The sequence below is a fragment of the Eublepharis macularius genome, chromosome 1 (assembly GCF_028583425.1).
Source record: "Eublepharis macularius isolate TG4126 chromosome 1, MPM_Emac_v1.0, whole genome shotgun sequence".
Lineage (NCBI taxonomy): Eukaryota > Metazoa > Chordata > Lepidosauria > Squamata > Eublepharidae > Eublepharis > Eublepharis macularius.
Window position 1 is genome coordinate 192617471 of NC_072790.1, and position 20543 is coordinate 192638013.

General features: G+C 41.9%; 1 protein-coding gene across 1 annotated transcript in view; it reads right to left on the bottom strand.

The window, feature by feature from the left end:
• The window catches only part of PPP2R5A (protein phosphatase 2 regulatory subunit B'alpha), a 68652-nt gene that overhangs the window by 23098 nt on the left and 25011 nt on the right, over positions 1 to 20543 (bottom strand). The window contains exons 2-5 of the mRNA XM_054981954.1: positions 12573 to 12769; positions 2946 to 3047; positions 1213 to 1305; positions 539 to 669 (exon numbers count right to left, since the gene is read on the bottom strand). Of these exons, the coding sequence (XP_054837929.1) occupies positions 539 to 669; positions 1213 to 1305; positions 2946 to 3047; positions 12573 to 12769 (523 nt within the window). The remainder of the gene's footprint in view (positions 1 to 538; positions 670 to 1212; positions 1306 to 2945; positions 3048 to 12572; positions 12770 to 20543) is intronic.

The following is a 20543-nucleotide window of genomic DNA, read 5'->3' on the forward strand; positions in this document are numbered from 1 at the left end:
CCATCTTACAGGTAATATTCATAGCAAATCTGATCCTTCATAAAGATTCATTCATTGCATATGTTCAGTCCAGTGCTAAATAAGTGATCAGTACTGAGGAGTAAATGACTAAAGCTTTCAAGCTTACACGTTCATGCTTGAAGCTTCCTGCTTTGTTTTACTAACAACTTGGTTGTGGCAGCTATCTTTTGTACCATCTCCTGCCTCTTATCTGAGTCAGCTTGATTATCTGCAGAGATCACCTTCACATGTGTTCTCTAGACCTCGAATTTATAAATTACCTTAGAAATAATAAATCTTGTGCTTGAACGACAGCTATTTATTTCTATGTGTCTACTTATTTGAAAGGCTGATATTTATCATCAACTATTACATTTGTCTCCCACCTTTCTTCTATCATGGAATTCAAGGGTTCCTAACAGACCTGTTATCTGGGCACTCGCCTGACCCACTTAGTTCAGTAAAGCTGCTTTAGAATGTGCCCTCAGAACACATCCTGGTCCTAAACACTTCTGTAAAGAACTACATATATTTATACCTGAGAAAAATATTGTTGATTTGTTTTCTGATGAATGCTCGTAATCCAAGGAATTTGCCATAAATTCGATGAAGGACAGTTTTTAAGAAGTCGCGCTCTCGTGGATCTTCACTATCAAAAAGCTCCAACAGCTATTAATAAAGTATTATACTTCAGTTCCCGATGATGCACAAACTCAATGGAATAAAAAAAAGTTTTACTGTGACCCCTCTCCCACACATACACAGAAAAAAAAGAATAAGGCACAGGATAGCTTTTTTACTAAAAAATAAATTACTACATATATAGTCAGTGGGAACCTCTCAAAACATGTAAAAATAGTATAATAAAAGCAGCTATTTCATGATGTGTTCTCATTTCTTAAACATGTAACATTCGAACCTTCGGTAAGGCCATCAACAGGCACAACCCGTAAGAAGCTGGACTCTCTAATAAATTTCATTTTAATTAGATCTTACTCATAAGTAAACTCTATTATTTCAGTGAAACTAGGGCATTAATTTACTCTAAAATGAGCCTAATATTTCTAAATAAGCTACTTAAGGGGCAATTTAAGATGTTTGGTCAACTTACTCCGCTCTCCCCCACCCCCTCCAAATACAACACAATGATTCATGAAAATGACCTTTAACAAAAGCACAGCAACATCCTAAATATTGCCAATGAATATTTACCTGCTGTACAAATTTCTGGTCAATATGACGTTTCGCAATGCTAGGCTGGAAATCAGGGCTCTCTAAAAATCTCAGGAAAAATTCATATACCAGCTTTGAAAGAACAAAACAAGAATTTAGAAAATATACATTCACAGGCAATGACTCCATAAATTTCCAAGAGGAAAAAACCCTGCACTATATCAAGAGTCAGCTGGAAGAGACAGCAGGAGTGTGTTTCAAATAAATTCACTATACTGATATAAATTTACCAAACCACACACAGCTCAGGCTGTCAAAAAACACTTCTTTCTCTATGTCCTCCCACAATAGTTCAGTAAGTTACCGGAGTCTTATCTTAGGCTTATGTAGATGGAAATTTTTCTATTCTCTTAACTGAAGTTAAGCAACACCTCAGGCTCATGCCCTCCCTCTGCCCCTACTTCCCACTTGGCCTTGCACAGTGATCCTCCCAATTTAGATTTGGCAGCAAGATAACTGATAATTTTATAGTGAAGGCAGAAGCCCGGATGTAGTTTACCCCATTTATTTATCCCCTGGTGTGTAATATTCATAATGGGTCCTCTTATATTTCTCTGAAATATTTCTCTGAAATTCTCTGACCTGTATTATGCTGCCTCTCTAACTTCCATATCATTCACAAATGATTTTCGCTGCCATTTGATCTCTTAGCCAAAGTGCACGATGGCTTAGTTATATCTGGTAAAATGACAGAACAGTCAGCACATGGAGATCCTTCAGTGTAAATAAAACGTATGCTCTTTTTTTCTTAAATAGAAATATACCTTGTTAATAAATAGACAAGTTTAATGGTTTCATTGTAGCTCAAAAGTGAAATGGTTTCATTTAGAATACTAGCTTCTTGTTTACAAGACAGATATAGTCTTCTTCTCACCTTTTATTCTCTTAAATAAACTTAGTCATAAAGGCTTATTGCCCTCATTTGCCACTTCCACATAAGAAATACAGACTCCCTTCAGTCTCTGGTACCTTATTCTTCTTCTCTTTTTTTCCTCATCTCCGAAACTAAACATCCACTTCTCCCCCTAAAGTACTGATACTATCCAATCATAACACACTTCACTCACCCATCCAGCCCCACCTTTTCTTTTTAAACTATACCAAATAAACATTCAAAATATCTCATTATTTCATAGGGAGAAAGCACACAAAGTATGTACATAGCAAAACATTTACACAGGAAGACAAGATAGATTTCAAAAATATTGAAATAGCAAGTTCCAAAAGCTTAGAGATGAAAGGTAGAAGGGAAGTCACATTGCAGTTATACACCAAAACACACAAGATACTCAAGAACGGAACATACTCCATTTCCAGAATTGCCAGGACAGCACTAGAGATGGGCACGAACCAGGAAAATTCTGAACCATGCCGTTCATGGTTCGTCGCATTTCACGAACCATGAACTTGCCCCAGTTTTTGAACTGGTTTCATTCAGTTTGTGAAAACATCACTTCCAAGCCCATCCACCCCCATTGCCTAGGAAACTGATTGACTGGCGCCAGGCTGTCTGCACCGACAAACTAAAATACAAACCAAATGAACCAGGATAAAATTCGTTACGGTTCATGAGAAATGAGCTCCCACAAACCAGCCTGGTTCGTGACGAACTTCAGTTCATGGTTCGGTTCATGCCCACCTCTAGACAGCACTCCTCACAAAAAAATGCTAACTCATTGTAGCATCGTTTGAAAAACAAAGAAATAACATACCTGTATATGGGGCCAAGAAGCTTCTAATGTTGGCTCGTCTTCTTCTGGATCAAAATCTGGATTTTCACTTGGTGGAAGTGTTCTGAAGATATTAGAACTAATCTAGAGGAAAAGTTACTTCATCAAAACCAAAATTCAATTTAGTTTTACATAAAACAAAGCAGCTATAAGCTGCTTAGTTCTTTATTCCAAAACGGAAAAGAACACTTATCCACATGAACCTGTCATATACAAGTGTCAAACCATTGGTCCACAGGCAGAAGAAGAATGCAATTCTCCTTAGGATTATACTGCTAGCTCAATATGATCTCCTTGTCCAATCCTACTGAGATCCTTCAACTGGGATGCCACAGACTGAGTCTGGAACTTTATGTATACAAAACATGCACTTAAATGTAGTCCTGTGAGCACTCAAAAATAGGTTAGAGAAAAGAATGTGCATGCTGCAGTCCCAAGTTATCTTTAGAAAACTAAAAAAAGTCATCTCTCTTAAAAATGAGACTTGTTTCTGAACTAATATAGAAACTCAACATACAAATATACCTTGTACAGGTAAAGCACACTCCTCCATCTACTGTCAGATAAGCTTCAGTAAGTATCCAAGATCTCAGGCATTGTCTTTCCCAGTGCTACTTGAGAATAAAGATTTGAAGCTAGAACTCTTCTGGCTTCACTTAAGTTCATGGGTATTTTGAGGGTGGAGTTTTAGAATTTTCAGAATTTCTAGGCTTGTCAAAATGAGAAAAAGTTTAGAGGAAAAAGGAAAACTAAGCAAAACAAAACTCCACACTTTATTCAGGTATCATCCATGTTTGTGAATGCTTGGTAAAGCAGCCTTTTAACCTTCAAAGATGTGATATTATTCTTCTGGACAACCTTCAATCTGCAGCCAATTTAAAAAAAATCATGGCTGAGAATCAACAACATATAAAAACAGTATGAGATGAATAATTTCCAGTAAAAGATTTTATTAAAGTCTCTCTTAAACCATGATGCAACATCTTTTCCAACGCTTAAATGCCAACCAGACTTTGTAGAAGTGATCTTGAAGATCCGAGTACATTAGTGAGAGGCAGAATCCTGTGTTAATAGAGCATTCGGCTCTCATTCCCTTCCAGAAAGAGCTTAACTGAGAGGTTTCAGAGCTTGAGAAATCTTCCTTCATTATTCAGGTGTATAGGAAAGAAAAACTTATACAATAATGACCATTAAAAATTGCATGCACAATGTTCTGACCCATTCATGTCAGCATTAAAAACTTACCAGGCTTGTCTTATTGTGCTCTGAAGGAAACGTGTATTTAGGGAAAAGGACTAGGCATTCAGATGTGGAACTACAATTTTGGAAAAACTACTGCCCCTAAAACAGAATGTTCTTGTCTTATTTATGGAACTGCCAGAGCTCCCTCAGCCCCACTCACCTCACAGGGTGATTGTTGTAGGGAAAATAATAACATACTTTGTAAACCGTTTTGAGCGGGCGTTAAGTTGTCCTGAAAGGTGGTATATAAATTGAATATTATTACTGTTGTTGTTATTATTTTATGTGGGGGTATTATAGGAGAGAATCATTTGCATTAGCCCTGGCATTTAGTCATTGCCTTAGTCCTGGCCATGCCCCTAGCAGATTTGGTAATAATTCAAACTATTACTTGAGTAAACAGGCATTTATATAAAATTGTCTTGTATATTTATTCTACATATTTCTTGCTAGCCAAGTTCTCTTAAGTAACAAGAAATTTGTCCTATCAGTAATAAATATAATTTTGAATAATCACCTATTCTAAACTTGCATCACACTATTTTTTTTTAAACTGTTACTGATGGATTGTTATTACACAATGTTTTTCCTGACCCAAGTTAGACTATCACTATATCTAATTCTCCATATGGTCAAAATCTGTGGATACTTAAATCCAGTGACTGGAGCCATGGACAAATACAGATCTTTTGGCAAACAAGAAAAAAGTCCCAATTTTGCAGAAAAGTCTGATATATTTTTAAAAAATACATAGAGGAGGGATTTAAAATTCAAAAAATAATAGTAGCAGCATTTATTACTGTGGCTGAAAGTAAGACAGTCAAAATGATTGAAGTGCCAATCCCAGGAGACAGTTGAATTGAAGAAAAAAGATGGAAAAGGTAACAAAATATCAAAATGTAACAACATGCCACATACTAAGACGATACCTCACTGTCTCCTAGATTTTTGAATAAAATCCAAGACAGTGAAAGACTAAAAAATTCCAGCCCAAACATTTGGAAGACTGTGATAACATCACATAACACCAACAACAACAACAAAACAGTAGTTAGGCTAGGAGTAGAGTGATTAATTGCATTTTATAAAAACAATTCAGCATGATTCTTTGGTTGAAAGATTTCTGAATCTTTGTTAGACTGAATGAGAACCAAAATCAGACTTCAAGTGGGGGAGGGGGTTTGGAGACGGTAGCTCCTGAGGGATGTGCTTCTTCTCATAGTGACTCTATAAAGCTTGTTACATAGTTTTGATGTCCAAGCAAGTAAGACTGCCATATGTCAATTGTTGTGTATATCTTTAAATTGCAAGTACTTAATTTACTGTTAAACCAGCCACGGAATGAAACAGGTTTTCTAACCTCTTAAAGGGCTGCTTTTATTGTGCACCACACTACATTACAAATCTTAAACTTTGTATACATCGGAAATCAGGTACTTGTCAACTAGTCCAAAAACCTATGCAATTTATTTAACCTAGAAATAAAACTAGAGCAATAATGAAGTTAAGAGAACAGATGAAAATGCAAGTAGGCAAACTGATTTAGTTGCCTACTTTTTCTTGACGAGTAAATCAACTGATTCCCAAATCACAGTGCTTGCTAGCTTTCTCCCCCTTGCTTATTCTGTTTCCTTAATTTCTCCTTTCCTGTACCATATCTATTTTATTTGTGGTTTTATCCTCCCAGTATCTTCTTTCTTCTGCTACTTCCGGTCTTCTTGTTCTTACTTTTCTCCTTCATCGCAACTCTGCCTTTCCTCCTCCTCATTTTCCTTACTGTTTGGGAGGGGAGACACAACCAAAAACCAGGAAAGATGGTTGTATGCTCACTCATACTTACTGTTTGGCACTCCCTAATTTACACCTGGAGGATGAATCCAACACAACGCCTAGAGGGCAGACAAGCTAGATAGTGGGGGGAGGGGGTTGGAGACAGTTGCTCCCAAGGGATGAGCTTTTCCCCATAGAGATACTATAAAGCTAGAGACAGGCTTAAATCCTAGAAAAGTAAAGGTAGTAGGATTGCAAATGAATGAAGCAAAGCAACCCACTGAGTAAACCCTTTCAGGAACTGCAAGTTTAAACAGAAGTATAGCAACCTGCTCCTCTTCTGTTTACCAACATAGAGGAAAGTAATATTTAGAGCAGCGGTTTCTAACCTTTTCGTTATGGTAACCCACAACAAGTCTGGGTGGGGTACCCAGTTGAGGAGATATAGGGAGATGGCAAATGTTGACAAAGAGATGGGTGGCAAGAAATTCAGTCCAATACATCTCCCACAGCATGTAGGGGGCAGTGAGGCACTGCACAGGGCTGGGCAAGAGATTGGGATGCTGAAGGAGCCACACCAAGACAGAGCCTAGGCTCACACACACATCTTTCTCTCCTCTTGCTGTTCAATGTGCAGAACAGCTCACGCCTACTTTCCAGCCTTCTCCTCCTCCTTCCAGCTACTATTGTAAAGTTACTAGTTGTCAGACAGCATTTTTTCCCTCATTGTCAGAAAGGGCGAAGGTAAAGCAAGAATAGGAGAAGCGGTAAAGAAGAGAGAAAGAGAAGGGTGCAAAGGGCAGGAGGTGCCATTAGAGATGGCTGGCCTGAGACCCACTTGCAGAGGCTTCATGACAAACAGGTTAGGAAACTCTGCTTTAGAGCAGCCCTGCTTACACACATTCTCCCTACAGCAGGTTTCTGTAGAAGAGACGTTTGAGTTGTAATATCATCCTTTTGTTCTACAGCAGAAAAGGGAAGAACATTATGCTCTTTGTAATTTTCTAGTCATCACACCCAGTTCTAAAAAGCAAGTGGTGAACAAGCAACTGGATTTCTGTACCCAAGAGTATAACCAATTTTGAACTTTTGTAGTTTAATGACAGCTAATTGAAAATGCCAGCCAAGGTATTGCTCTATGGTAGAACAGACCTTTGGACACTTACCGTGAAGGGTCCTTCTCCTCTGAGGAAAGGAGGACATCTTGGGTGATTCCCACCATCCAATCAGGGAGGCAGGAACTAACTTTCTTCCTCTTCCTGTCTAGCCTGTGGGACCACCCTCTCTTCAGTTCAGGTGACTCCACAAAGCAGTAACATTGAATTTATCATTCAGCAACTTTCAATACTGAGAGAAAAAACACCTGTTGCATTAACATGTACTGTAAATAAAGCATAACTCAGAGGAGGTAGAAAAATGAGGCAGCAGGGTAGAGAAGGACGGAGACCCAGGGAGGGCAAGATGTCCTCCTTTCCTCAGAGGAGAAGGACCCTTCACGGTAAGTGTCCAAAGGTCCGTTCTCCCTCTGAGGCGGAGGACATCTTGGGTGCTCCCAAAGCAGTTTCCAGTTTCTGGGTGGGATGTGGTCTTCGTTCATGATCATGCACTGCAGTACTTTTCTACTACAGTCAGTGTCCGCTGAATCATATAGATTTGATTTGTAGCATCTTAATAAGGTCAAGACTGACAACCTTGCAGACTTCTTCTACAGAAGTGTTCCTGTGTAATGCTGCACTAGTAGTAGCATCCCTCAAAGAGTGAGCTGGTATTCCACAAGGAATCTCTACGAAGAGAGTTTTTAGGAGTTTTGATAGTGCATGTTTTGCTATTAGCACCTACCACTGCTGAAGACAGTTTCTTCCCCAAATTGAGGGGAAATATATTTAAGAACAGTAAGACTGACTTTCTAATTTGCACGATTCGGAGCAGATAGGCCTTGAGCCTCCTTCTGACATCTAGGTTGTGTCAGAGCCTCTCCCTCATCTATTTAGGGTACAGGTATAAATACGGTAACCTTATCTCTTGCAAACAATGCAGTTTGGAATACACTTTTGGAAGACAGTACGAGGCATCACCTTACCATTGGGAAAGATACAGAGTTCATGTCTGACTAAATCTTCTGGCAGATGCGAACATAATAAGGAAGTTAGTCTTCATTCTCAGCCTTCCCAGGGGAATATCCTTGACCGGTTCAAATGGATGTTTGGTCAGGGCTGTGTAAAATGTCTACTGAGTGAGGGCTTCCCACTCAGAGTTGTAAATTCTGAGCATAAACTGTTTTCTGAATGCTAGGAGTGTTGGCCACTCTCAGGAATATCCTCATCTTAGGAAGGTGTTCCTTTCTATTTCCACACTGTTAAGCAGAGTAAGTCTAAATGAAAAGGCCAAATCGGTCCCTGCTGTAACTTGACCGGCGAGGTCAGTAGGATGAAAGGTGGAAATATCACCATCTGTTGGAGGATGGAAAGGCATGGTCTGTTACTGGTAAGGGTAGTAATACATAGAGGAGGCCTAATGGCCACTGCAATGTCAGGGCATCTGCTTGTGGGTAGAACAAATCTTGTCATGTACCATGGTAGTTGATGGTTGTGTTGGGACACACACAGGTCCATGAAGTGTTGTGAAGTGCAATGTTATGAGATGTTTCTTAAGGGACTATTCCCCTGTTGTCCCCTCAGCCAGTCTGCCTGGGCATTGGATATGCCTTTGATGTGTACAGTTCTGATTGAAGCTAGGTGACCATCCTCCCAGCTAAGTATCCTTGCTGCCACCTTGTGTCGCCTCGAGGTCTTGAATTCCCCCCTGCTTGTTTATATATGTTTTGTCTGCAACCTTGTCCATACAGATCTGGAACAGGACCAGACAAATTGCTCCCCTTTCTACGTCATTGATAGGAAGACATGCCTAACCTGATTCTTACACCTGTAAATGTGTTGTTCTTGAGGGGTCATGAATCTTTTGCTTTGCATTGGGTTGATGACCTTGGCTTAGATGGGTTTTGATCTGAAGTGGTATCTGAATGGGAAGATCTGTCTTCTCCATGATCTGTTGTTAGTGAGATCTAAGAAAGGTCTGAAGTGGTCTTGCCTATAGATGACCCCAAAGGTACTGCATTGTAGGTGGCCACTAGCAAACCCATCAGTTTCAGTAGTGTTGTGAGAAGTGATTTTGCACTCTGATGACAGTCTCAATCAGCAGTTTGGTCTTCATGACCTTTTCTTTGGTGAGGGATAGAAAAAAACCCTTTTGGTGACTGCGATCTAACCCAGGTGTTCAGGCTTGTAGGAACTGAATGGTGAATTGAGTGTTGTGGTGAGATTTTCTCTTGAACTGATCAGGAGATCATCTGGGTACAAGTGAACATGAATACCCCGTCTCTGAAACGCATGATGGGGTTGATCATTAATTTTGTGAATACTCTTGGTGTGATGGACAGGCCATAACAGGATGGCTCATAACTGCCAATTGTTTTTTTTTTAAACATAAAATCTTAGGTATTGTTGATGGGCTGTCAGAAATGGCACATGGAGGTATGTTTCTGTGAGATCTGTAGATGTCATGTGTTCTTCTGATTGATTGGTCACTGCAACTGAGTGCAGAGTCTCCATTCAGAAGTGATACAATTTGATAAACTTGTTCAAAAAACTTGAAGTCTAATAACACCCTCCAGTCTCTATTATTTTTAGGAACGGAGAAGAAGATTGAGTAGACCTCTTTCTGGTGGACAGCTTTCAAATTGTATGGAATAGCCTTGTGAGACTATTTGTAAGGCCTGCCTGCTTGTCAACCTAGGCTTGATGGTAAAGAGTAGTTGGCCTCTCACAGGGACAGCTAGCAAGTCCTGTCTTAAGAGATCTGGGTATTAAGGTTGGATCTCTTTCCACATGTGGAGAACTGTCTGTTTGATCTTAGGAAAAGGTAAGCATTATCCCCACAATACAGCTGGAGAGCTGGGACTGAGAGGACTGGTTTATCCAAGGCCATGTGGCAAGTTCATGGCAGTAGTGAGATTTGAACCTGCAGAGTGCTGCATCACTGTTCAGTTACTTAACTACTATACTACAAGTGGGGTCTTGAAAAGACCCCCCTTAATAAAGGGCTGTCTAGATTAACCCCAGGATGGCCATTTGGAATCTTGTCTGGACCTTAGTAGTGTGTGTTGTGAATAAAAGGCTGAGGGCCAATGGATCTCCCCTCAGATGGTTTGAGTGTTTTTGGCAAGACATTCTTCTGTCCTAGGTCTCAATCTAGATCTTTCCCAGGGCACCCCCAAATAGCTTGCCTCTCTGAAAGAGGTAAGCCAGGATGATATTTTTAGAGTGTGAATCTGCTGGCCATGCTCTTAGTCAAGCGTACTGGCTTGTTACTGCTGTCAAGACCATAATCCTGGAAGAAAAATGTAAATGTATCCAGGATGACGTCTGTCTTGAAGGTATTGGCCCTTACATTTCTATTTGCCCCTTCAATAGAAGCAGCTATTGTTGTACAGGAGGAGTTGGATCAGCTTCCAGATCCATACTCCTGACACTCTTGAGGCAATTGAGACAATAGCTGTAGCCTTAATAGCCATGGTCACGGCCTCGTGAGCACTTGTTAGCATGGCCTTTCTCCTCTTGTCTAAGTGGTCTCTGACTGATCCTTACCCATCTTCTGACCAGAGCCCAGATGACTGAAGTGTAGCCACTGGAGTTTCCATCGCAGGTACCTGTAACAACTCATAGCAAAGAAAGGTAGTGAATACAGTTTGTTTTGTTTTGGGACCAAGTTTGGGGATTATTAATTGGTTTATGGTTTAGAGCACTCAGCCTTGAATCTTCTCCACAAATATTCTGGAAATGGGAGGACCATTTCTGAGGAATCTTCACTAAGAACAGACTCTCGTTTCCCTGGGTTGGATTTAGTATTCCCAGACTACTCCCCCAAGGGTAATTTCTACAGCTCTAAGGCTGAGAATGTCTTAGGTAGTAAATACTGGTAGACCTCAGCTTCAGACAGCTGGACTGACTGTTCTGGTAGAGATATTTTCTCCTCTTCCACATCTGAAGGAATTCATCCTTCTCCCTGTCATTACGCACTCTATCTGAGGGTGATCCCCCTGCTCCGTGGGGATCCCTGACTGATAAACATTACAAACTGCCTTATTCCAACTCAGACCATCGGTCAGTGTTATCTCCTCAGAATGGCAGCAGAACACCAGGGTCTCAGGAAGAGGTTTTCCCCCTCATCTACCTAATCTTTTAAACTGGAGTTAATGGGGAACAAACCTGGATCCTTTGCATACAAAGCAGAAGCTCTTCCACAGAGCTACAGCCTTACTCATGGAGGGAGGAGGAGGTAGACACCGCACCACTATTTTCTCCCTCCTGGTTAGTCTTAAGAGTTAAAAGGTTCAAAGACACCAGCAAAATTGCGCCCTTTATACATTACCCATCTGACAGGGAAAGGCATGGCCAGATCCTGTTGTAAAAGCAGGGCTAAATCCAAAGGGGAAAGGCCTGCTGTAAAAATCTCCAGCCAGGAGATTGGCATGGGCACATTCACATGGTGCCAGGGCTGAGGAGATTTCTGGAATCTTTATAGGGCCAAGGTGCTTCTAACTGGCAAAGTGACAGGATTTCCTCCCTCATAGTCAGTCTAATTGCTGATAGGAATAATTGCTGGAGGTATAACACGCTCGGGGGAACACTTACATGGCCCTCCTGGGCTTGTCGGCTGGAGCTCTTTTTTTTTTTTTGGCCTGTCTTCAGACTCTGCCGCTTGTACATCGGGGAGCCGGGCCGCCCTTGAGGGCTTGTCGGCGCCAACAAGGTCTGTTCCCACGGCCGGCAGAACGACTCTATGGGAACAACCAGGGACTGCCTGGATTGTTTCAGCCGTGTCTCTCCTGCCAGGAGATTGGCAAGCGCGTTGTGTTGTTTCCCGCCAAAATTGAGCTCCACCAGGTGGCGCTGTTCTCAGCTGGCTGGCTGAGGCATGCTGTTTTAACAAGCTCCCTCTGTGGAAGATGGAGCTGTTGAGAGGCCTGCGTCTCTTCCAAGGCCATTTCCTCGCCGGGGAACCCACACAGCCTCAGAGGCATGCTGGTGCCGGCTGGGCCTGTTCCCCCCGCCGGTAGGACGGCTCTGTGGGAACAGCCCATATTCTCCTCCATGGAGCTTTCCTCAGAGTCCGATGACTCTCTAGAGACCATCTCGTCCTCTTCTTTTCTTTCTTTGGCAACAGGAGTAAAAGAAGAGGAAATGGGAGGAGAGTAAGGTAATGAAGTAAGTAAGGAGTAAGGTAAAGAATGGTTTGAGGAAGAAGAAAGATAAATAAGAGATAGAGAGAAAAAAGGCAGCAGAGCTAGTCTGCTGAAGAACTGCTCTCCCTGGAGGCTGGAACAGAACAGAACTGAAGAGAGGGTGGTCCCACAGGCTAGACAGGAAGAGGAAGAAAGTTAGTTCCTGCCTCCCTGATTGGATGGTGGGAATCACCCCAGATGTCCTCCGCCTCAGAGGGAGAAAGACCATTCAGAACATAGACATGGTTCCGCAAGCAATATTAGTTTTCATTTTCAAGGTATCCAAAGGAATGCACCACTTCAGATTATTTACTTACCATTTTCACTATGTCACAATATGCTGATTCAATAATCACACCACGATTTGTTGAAACATATTCCACCAGTTCATTCAGCGTTGCTCTTTTAATTTCTTTGCTCCTCAAGTCCGAGACTGAGTCCATAAAATCAAACAATACACAACATTGCTGCAGCTTCTGACAGAAGAGGTCTTGCTGTTCATTTGAGGTGGCATCTGTAAAGGTGGGGGGGGGGGGGGTGACACCATTTTATTATTAGGGTTCCAATTCTGTAAGGTAATATTATACAGAAGTCAACATGCCTGCCACAAGCGCCAATAATGAAAATTAACTTTAAGATCAAATCCAATGTTTTATTAGTAGTTACACAATTAAGCCAACCTCTTATCCAAACAACATCACTGTACGAAATATTTGTTTGGCTATAACAAATGAACTCAGATGTCTTTATAGGAGCTCCTGCAGGTGCCAACATGCACATGAGCTAAATTAACAGCTGCCGGTACATGTGTATTCTTTGTACTGGCCTCTAGCTTATGGAACAGCATACCTGAAGAGACAAGGGATGCTCCCACTCTCCTGACTTTCCACTAACTATGCAGAACTGAATTTTTCAAGGGGGCATTTTACTCAGATAAGAGGGTGGTACTCTCAGGGAAGGTTTGTTAAGGATGGAGGGAGGGGTGGGCAATTTCAGCAGGAGGGAGGGTAGATGACTGTTTACGTAAATGTTAAGGCATGTTGGTAAAATTTTCCAAATTATTATTTTTCATAGCTCTAACTATAATCTCTTTTAGATGCAGAATCCTTGTGATAATGCAACGCTAAAAATCATCAGCAGAAGAGAACTGAAGATTCTGATGGTGAGGGGAAGAATTCTTGAAGGTTAGCTACTGAGCAGCAGCAGGAGTAGAAGATGACATTGGCAGAGGATCTTTCACAGACAACGGCAGTGTTACTTCAACTAACTCTGGTCAGTACTGAGCAGAAGAAGGCAATGGTAACCCACTCCTGCTAATCTCTTACCTTGAAAACCCTATGATGAGACAATCCAAATATATATATATAGTGCTGGAACCCAGCTGATATATAGTGCTGGAAGACAGGATCCCCAGGTCACTCAATTGGCTACTGGGGAAGAGCCAAAGATAAGTATGAATAGCGCTATTCTTAATGATGGGACTGGATCAAAGCTGAAAGGATGTCCAGTTGTGGGCGTGAATAGATGCAAAAGCAACGTCCAAAGCTGTGCAACATACATAATAGGGACATGGTGGAACATGAGAAGTATGAAGCCAAGTAAGCTAGAAATTGTAAAACAAGAAATGGAACGTTTAAACACTGCAGTCCTGGGTGTGAGTGAACTAACGTGGACCGACTCAGGACATTATCAGTCAGAAAACCACACAGTGTTTTACTGTGGAAATTAATTCAAAATAAACAGTATTGCTCTAATAGTGTGGCGAGACAGTACAAGCAGTCTGACCGAGTAATATCAATCAGACTTCAGGTAAAGCCTGTCAACATAACCCATCATTCAAGTTTATGCTCCAACTACAGATGCTGAGGATGAAGAAATTGAAAACTTTTATGCAAGTGTCCAAGAAGAAATTGACAAGATACGCTGATAATCATAGGAGACTAGAATGCAAAAGTAGGAGATAAAGCAGAATCTTACTATATAATTGAGTAAGCATGTTTCAGACAACTCACTTTATACCCTGGTGCACCACCAGAGGGCGCTGCCACAGATGAAAGCCCAGGTAACTCAACATGTTGCTCCAGAAAACATGCCATGGTGGGAAGCCTAGGCAGGGAACAGCACAGCAGATGGCAATGCCCTCCCCGCACCTTAACCCAGCTGGTATTAGGAGCAGAGGACGTGGCAATGCCTGCCCCCTGCCTTAACCCAGCTGGTATTAGGAGCAGAGCAGGGGGCAATGCCCACCCCTGCTTTAAACCAGCTGGTATTCGGAGCGGAGCAGGTAGCAATGCCTGCTCCCTGCATTAACCCAGCTGATATTAGGAGCAGAGCAGGTGGTAATACCAGCCCCCCCCTTCAGCCAGCTGGGATCAAGAGCGGAGCAGGTGGCAGTGCTGCCCCCCCCACTTTAACCCAGCTGATATTAGGAGTGAAGCAGGTGGCAATGCCCCCCCCCCTCCACGCAGCTGGGATCAGGAGCAGGGCAGGTAGATATGTCCACTCTACGCCTTAACCCAGCTGGTATTAGGAGCGGAGCCAGTGGCAATGCCATCCTCCTGCCTTAACACAGCCGGTAATAGGAGCAGAGCAGGTGTCAATGACCATCCCCACGTTAACCCAGCTGGTATTAGGAGCGGAGCAGGTGGCAATGCCCTCCCCCTCCTTATCACAACTAGCATTAGGAGCACAGCAAGTAGCAATGCCCACCCCCCGCTGTAACTCAGCTGGTATTAGGAGCGAAGCAGGTGGCAACGCCCACCCCCCTTCACCCAGCTGGGATCAGGAGCGGAGCAGGTGGCTATGCCCACTCTCTGCCTTAACCCAGCTGGTATTAAGAGCGGAGCAGGTGGCAATGCCCACCCCCCCTTCACCCAGGTGGGATCAGGAGCAGAGCAGATGGCAATGCCTGCCCCCTTCACCCAGCAAGGATCAGGAATGGAGCAGGTGCCAATGCCCTCCCAGTGCCTTCACCTAGGTGGGATCAGCACAGAGCAGGAGGCAATTCTCTTCTTCCATTCACCCAGTCGGGACAAGAGGTGCAAATGCCCGCCCCCTTCAACCGACTGGAATAAGGCACTGAGCAGGCAGCAATGCCCACCCTGTCTTCACCCTGTTGGAATCAGGAGCCAAGCAGGCAGCAATCTCTGCCCCCCTTCAACCTGCCGGAATCAGGAGCAGAGAAGGTGGGAATGCCCGTACTCCCTTCACCCAGTTGGGATCAGGAGCAGAGCACGTAGCAAAGCCCACCGCCCGCCTTCACCTGTTAGGATCCAGCAAGGAGCAGAAGGTAGTGCTCTCTTTTCCTTTCAACCAGCAAGGAACAGATGGCAATGCCCACACGCCTTCACCCAGCTGGGATCAGGCTTCGAGCAGACAGCAATGCCTGCCCCCCTTCATCTAGCCGTAATCAGGCATAGAGCATAAGGCAATGCCCATTTTCCCTCCACCCGGCTGGGATCGGGAGTGAAGCAGGTGGCAATGCCTCCCCCCCCCCTTTACCCGGCCTGTATCAGACGTGCAGCAGGTAGCAAAGCCCACCACCCCTTCCTGTTGCTGAGATCAGGTGTGGAGCAGGTGGCAATGCCCCACCCCACTCCTTCACTGTCCAGGATCCGTGACAGAGGAAGAAGGAATGCCTGCCTGCCCCCTCTCCCCTTTTTAGAGCCTGTTGTATTTTTTCCCACAATGGAATTTGTTTCTAGTCAAACATATTTGGAAATTTTGGACTAGGATCACAAAATGAAGCAGGAGAGCGACACATAGAATTTTGTGAAGCCAACAACCTGCTCATTGCTAATATATGCTTCTGGCAACAAAAAAGACAATGGTATACATGGAAATAACTGGGTGACCAATACAAGAACCAAATAGACTACATAACTGGAAGCAGAAGATGGAGAAGCTCATTTCTCTCTGCTAAAACAAAACCAGGAGCTGACTGCGATACAGATCATGAGTTGCTAATATAAAAAATTAGAATAAAGCTGAAGAGAAACATAAAAAGAATCATAGTGTCAAAATACAATCTAAATAATGTTCCTGAAGAATTTAAAGACCGGGTAAGGAACATATTTGCAATACTAAATTTAATTGATTGTGAGCCAGAAGAACTATGGGCTGAAACTAGAATTATCATCAAGGAAGAATGTGCACAGACTATTCCTATAACCGGGGGGGGGGGGGGGAGAAGCCTAAATGGATGACTGAGGAAACTCTTAAAATTGCAAAAGACAGATGAGAAGCAAAGGCAAAAGGTGACAGAAATAGGGTCAAAATTCTAAATGTAGCTTTTCAGCGAATTGTACGCAGAGACAAAGACATCTGTTATAATAACCAGCGCAAAGAAATAGAAGACGACAACAACAATAAATGAAGAACAAGAGATCTGTTCTAAAAGATCCGAGCAATCAAAGGGAAATTCAAGCCATGTCTTGGGATGCTGAAAGATCAACATGGAAATACAGTATCTGATCAGGACAAAATAAAGGAAAGATGGAAACAGTACACCGAAGAACTATACAAAAGAGATAGAAGGATGACAGATACCTTTGACGAAGAATTTTTTGATGTAGAACCAGAAATCCTAGAAAGTGAAATAAAAGCTGCACTCAAAGCAATTGGGAGAAACAAAGCACCTGGAATAGATGGAATACCACAATAGAGCTATTTCAAACTACAGAAATGGAGTCCATCAGAATCTTAACAAGAATCTGTCAATAGGGAAAACAAAACAATGGCCCACAGACTGGAAATACTCAGTCTACATTTCAATTCCAAAAAAGGGGATGCCAAAGAGTGCAGCAACTATCAGACTATCACGTTAATTTTCCATGCAAGCAAAATGACTCTCAAAATTCTACAGCAAAGACTCTTACCATATATGGAACAAGAAATGCCGGATGTTCAAGCTGGATTCGGAAAAGGAAGAGGCACCAGAGATCACATTGCAAATTTACAATAGCTAATGGAACATACTAGGGAATTTCAGAAGAAAATCAACCTGTGTTTTATAGATTTTGACTGTGTGGATCATGAAAAGCTATGGAGAGTCTTAAAAGAAATGGGGGCCACAACATCTGATTGTTTTGATGTGCAACCTGTACTCTGAACAAGAGGCTACTGTTAGGACCGAATATGGGGAAACAGAATGGTTTCCAATTGACAAGGGTGTCAGACAAGGATGTATATTAATCTCCCTAGCTGTTCAACCTCTATGCAGAGGATATCATAAGGAAAGATGGATTAAATCTATAAAAAGGTGGAGTGAAAATTGATGGAAGGAACATTAACAATTTGAGATATGCAGATGACACCATGTCACTGGCAAAAAATAGTGAAGAAACGACTACTGATGAAAGTGAAAGGAGAAAGCGCCAAAGCAGGATTACAGCTGAACATCAAGAAGACAAAAGTAATGACTGCTGAGGAAGTAGTACACAATTTTAAATTTAACAATGAGGAAACTGAAATTGTTCAAGATTTTCTATGCCTTGGTTCAAGCATCAACCAAAAAGGAGACTACAAGGAAGAAATCAGAAGTTTGAGACTTGGTGGAGCAGCTGTGAGGGAGCTAGAGAAGATCCTTAAAGATAAAGGTCTCTCTCTGGGAACCAAGATGAAGATAATCCAAACTATGGTATTCCCCATTACTATGTATGGATGTGAAAGTTGGACAGTGAAGAAAGCTGTTAGGAAGAAAATTGATTCATTTGAAATATGATGCTGGAGTGAGTTTTGCGGATACCAGGGACAGCCAAAAATACAAGTGTGTACTAGATCAAATCAAGTCTGATTTCTCCCTAGAAGCTAAAACGACAAACCTGAGGCTATCATATTTTGGTCACATCATGAGAAGACAAGATTCTCTAGAAAAATAATGCTAGGAAAAGTGAAAGGCAGTAAGAAAAGAGGAAGGCCTAAAATGAGATGGCTTGACTCAATAAAAGAAGCCACCTCCTCTAGTTTGCAGGATCTGAGCAAGTCTTTTAGGATATTTTGGAGGTCTTTCCTTCATAGGGTCTCCATAGGTCAGAGGCGATTCAACGACACATAACACACACTCGTCAGTCTTAGCTTATCCTGTTCCAGCATTGCTTATCCTGTTCCAGCATTTCTTAAACTATTTATTAGATTTCTGCGGGTTTTAAATCTTTGCAAATTTGCATTTATATATCCTCTAATATTCTTTATTGAAATGTCTTTAAACCTGACTGTACTGACTCACACTGTTTTAGGTGGGTAGCCATGTTGGTCTGCAGTAGAACTGCATGACTTGAGTCCAGTGGTACATTAGAGACCAACAAGATTTTTAGGGTGTGAGCTTTCACAGCTTCCTTCTTCAGACACCAACTCATACTATGCAATCTATCTTGAGTCTCAGTAAGAAAGGCAAGACTATAAATAATGTAAATAAATAAAGAGAGCCAGTTTGGTGCAGTGGTTAAGAACAGCAGGACTCAAATCTGGAGAATCAGGTTTGATTCCTCACTCCTCTGATTGAAGCCAGCTGGGTGATCTTGGGTCAGTCACAGCTCTCTCAGCCCCACCCACCTCACAGGGTGATTGTCATGAGGATAATAATAACACACGTCATAAACTGCTCCGAACATGGTATTAAGTTGTCCTGAAGGGGGTATATAAATCAAATGTTGTTGTTGTTGAATATCATACTTGGATTCTTCTAAAGTGATGGATTTCAACTAAGTCCTCTTGCCCACAGGGGGCAACTGTGACTCAGTGGTTGAGCACATACAGACAGATTAATTATTTAACTATAAACCAGGCAGTTTCAAATATGCTTAGTTAGCAGAGCACATTCTTTACACGTAAAATAATCTCTTCTCTTTAAAAATATCTCAGGTAACAGGTGTTAGAAAACACCTCAAATATCAGCTCTGTGCAAACAGACAATTCTGAACTAAACTGACCTCTGGTGTGACTCTATATAAGGCTTCTAGGCACTGGGCTAGATAGGGAAAACAGAATCCACCAAACATCTTTTTATTTCTTGGACAGAAACGCAGAATGTGATTATACTTTCCTCTGTAAGCACCCCTGGTCCTTTTCAACAACCCCAGAATCTTGACTGAAGTGTATGTAGGAAGGGTGAGAGGCTCATTCTAAAATAACAGCAGGGTTTGCAAGCTGGTAGCACTTTATGGGTTAAAATTGAACTGCCAACTCTGTACTGAACAGACTGCATTTGGATCAAGAGAAAACACTTGACACAAGCCATGCAAACTCATAGTAAATATTCTATGGTAGGCAGTGTTAGTGTAGTTAACTGAACAGTAAATACAGACACAACACAACCAATGATACAACAAATACACATAGAGGTGTAAAAACCCAGAAAAAATGGTAAACAGGTTTTTTCAACTTTCTCCAGTGGCACAGGAATAGAAAACTCTTCAGAACTTCCATTTTAGAATAAACAAGATGCTTGATAACATTAAAATAATTAAGTTTAATTTCATTTCCTTCTACTCTCCAAAACTACCTTTTATTAACCAGTATTTAATTTATTTAATACACTGTTTTATATTATTTACATTATTTATACTCTCCCTTTCTCTCTGAGACTCAAAGCATGTTACACAGTGCAAATCAATATGATCAAAAGCTGGGACATGCAATAAACAATCGCATATGGATCGCAGAAACTTGAAAGCAAACAGAAAAGCTGTTAAAAGACACACAGAAGCACACTTACAGCAACAGACAGTACACAGCAGTCTGGTAAACAGTCCCTATCCCATCACCAAAGCATGCCTCTGAACCATTTCCTTACAGCATAGCCCTCCTACCTGCCTAAAAAAGACCCCCTGAATAATTCAGCTTTACATAATTTGCAGAAAGCCAGGCAAGCGGGAACCCTCATAACAGGCCATTCCATAAGGCAGTGGCTACAACACATAAAGTGCATGTACAGGCAGCTGTTGATTTTGCCCATTTGCAGGGTTGCACTTGCAGAAGGCCCTTACTGGCTATTATCATTCAGCTTCTATAATCATTCCACTCTCTAAGATATAAAGACAGATGGACTCACATTCTAGCTGTATCTGAAGAAGTGAGCTGTGGCTCACAAAAGCTCATACATACCCTACCACAAATTTTATTTTGTTATAGGTGCTACTGGACACTTGCTCTTTTCTACTGCTACAGACAGACTAACATGGCTACCCATCTTGATCTTAAGATAACATAGTTTCAGTAGTATATATTTATTGAAAAGAAGCTGTCAGACTAAGTCTGACAAAATGCAGAATACTTGGAGAAGAGTTGAT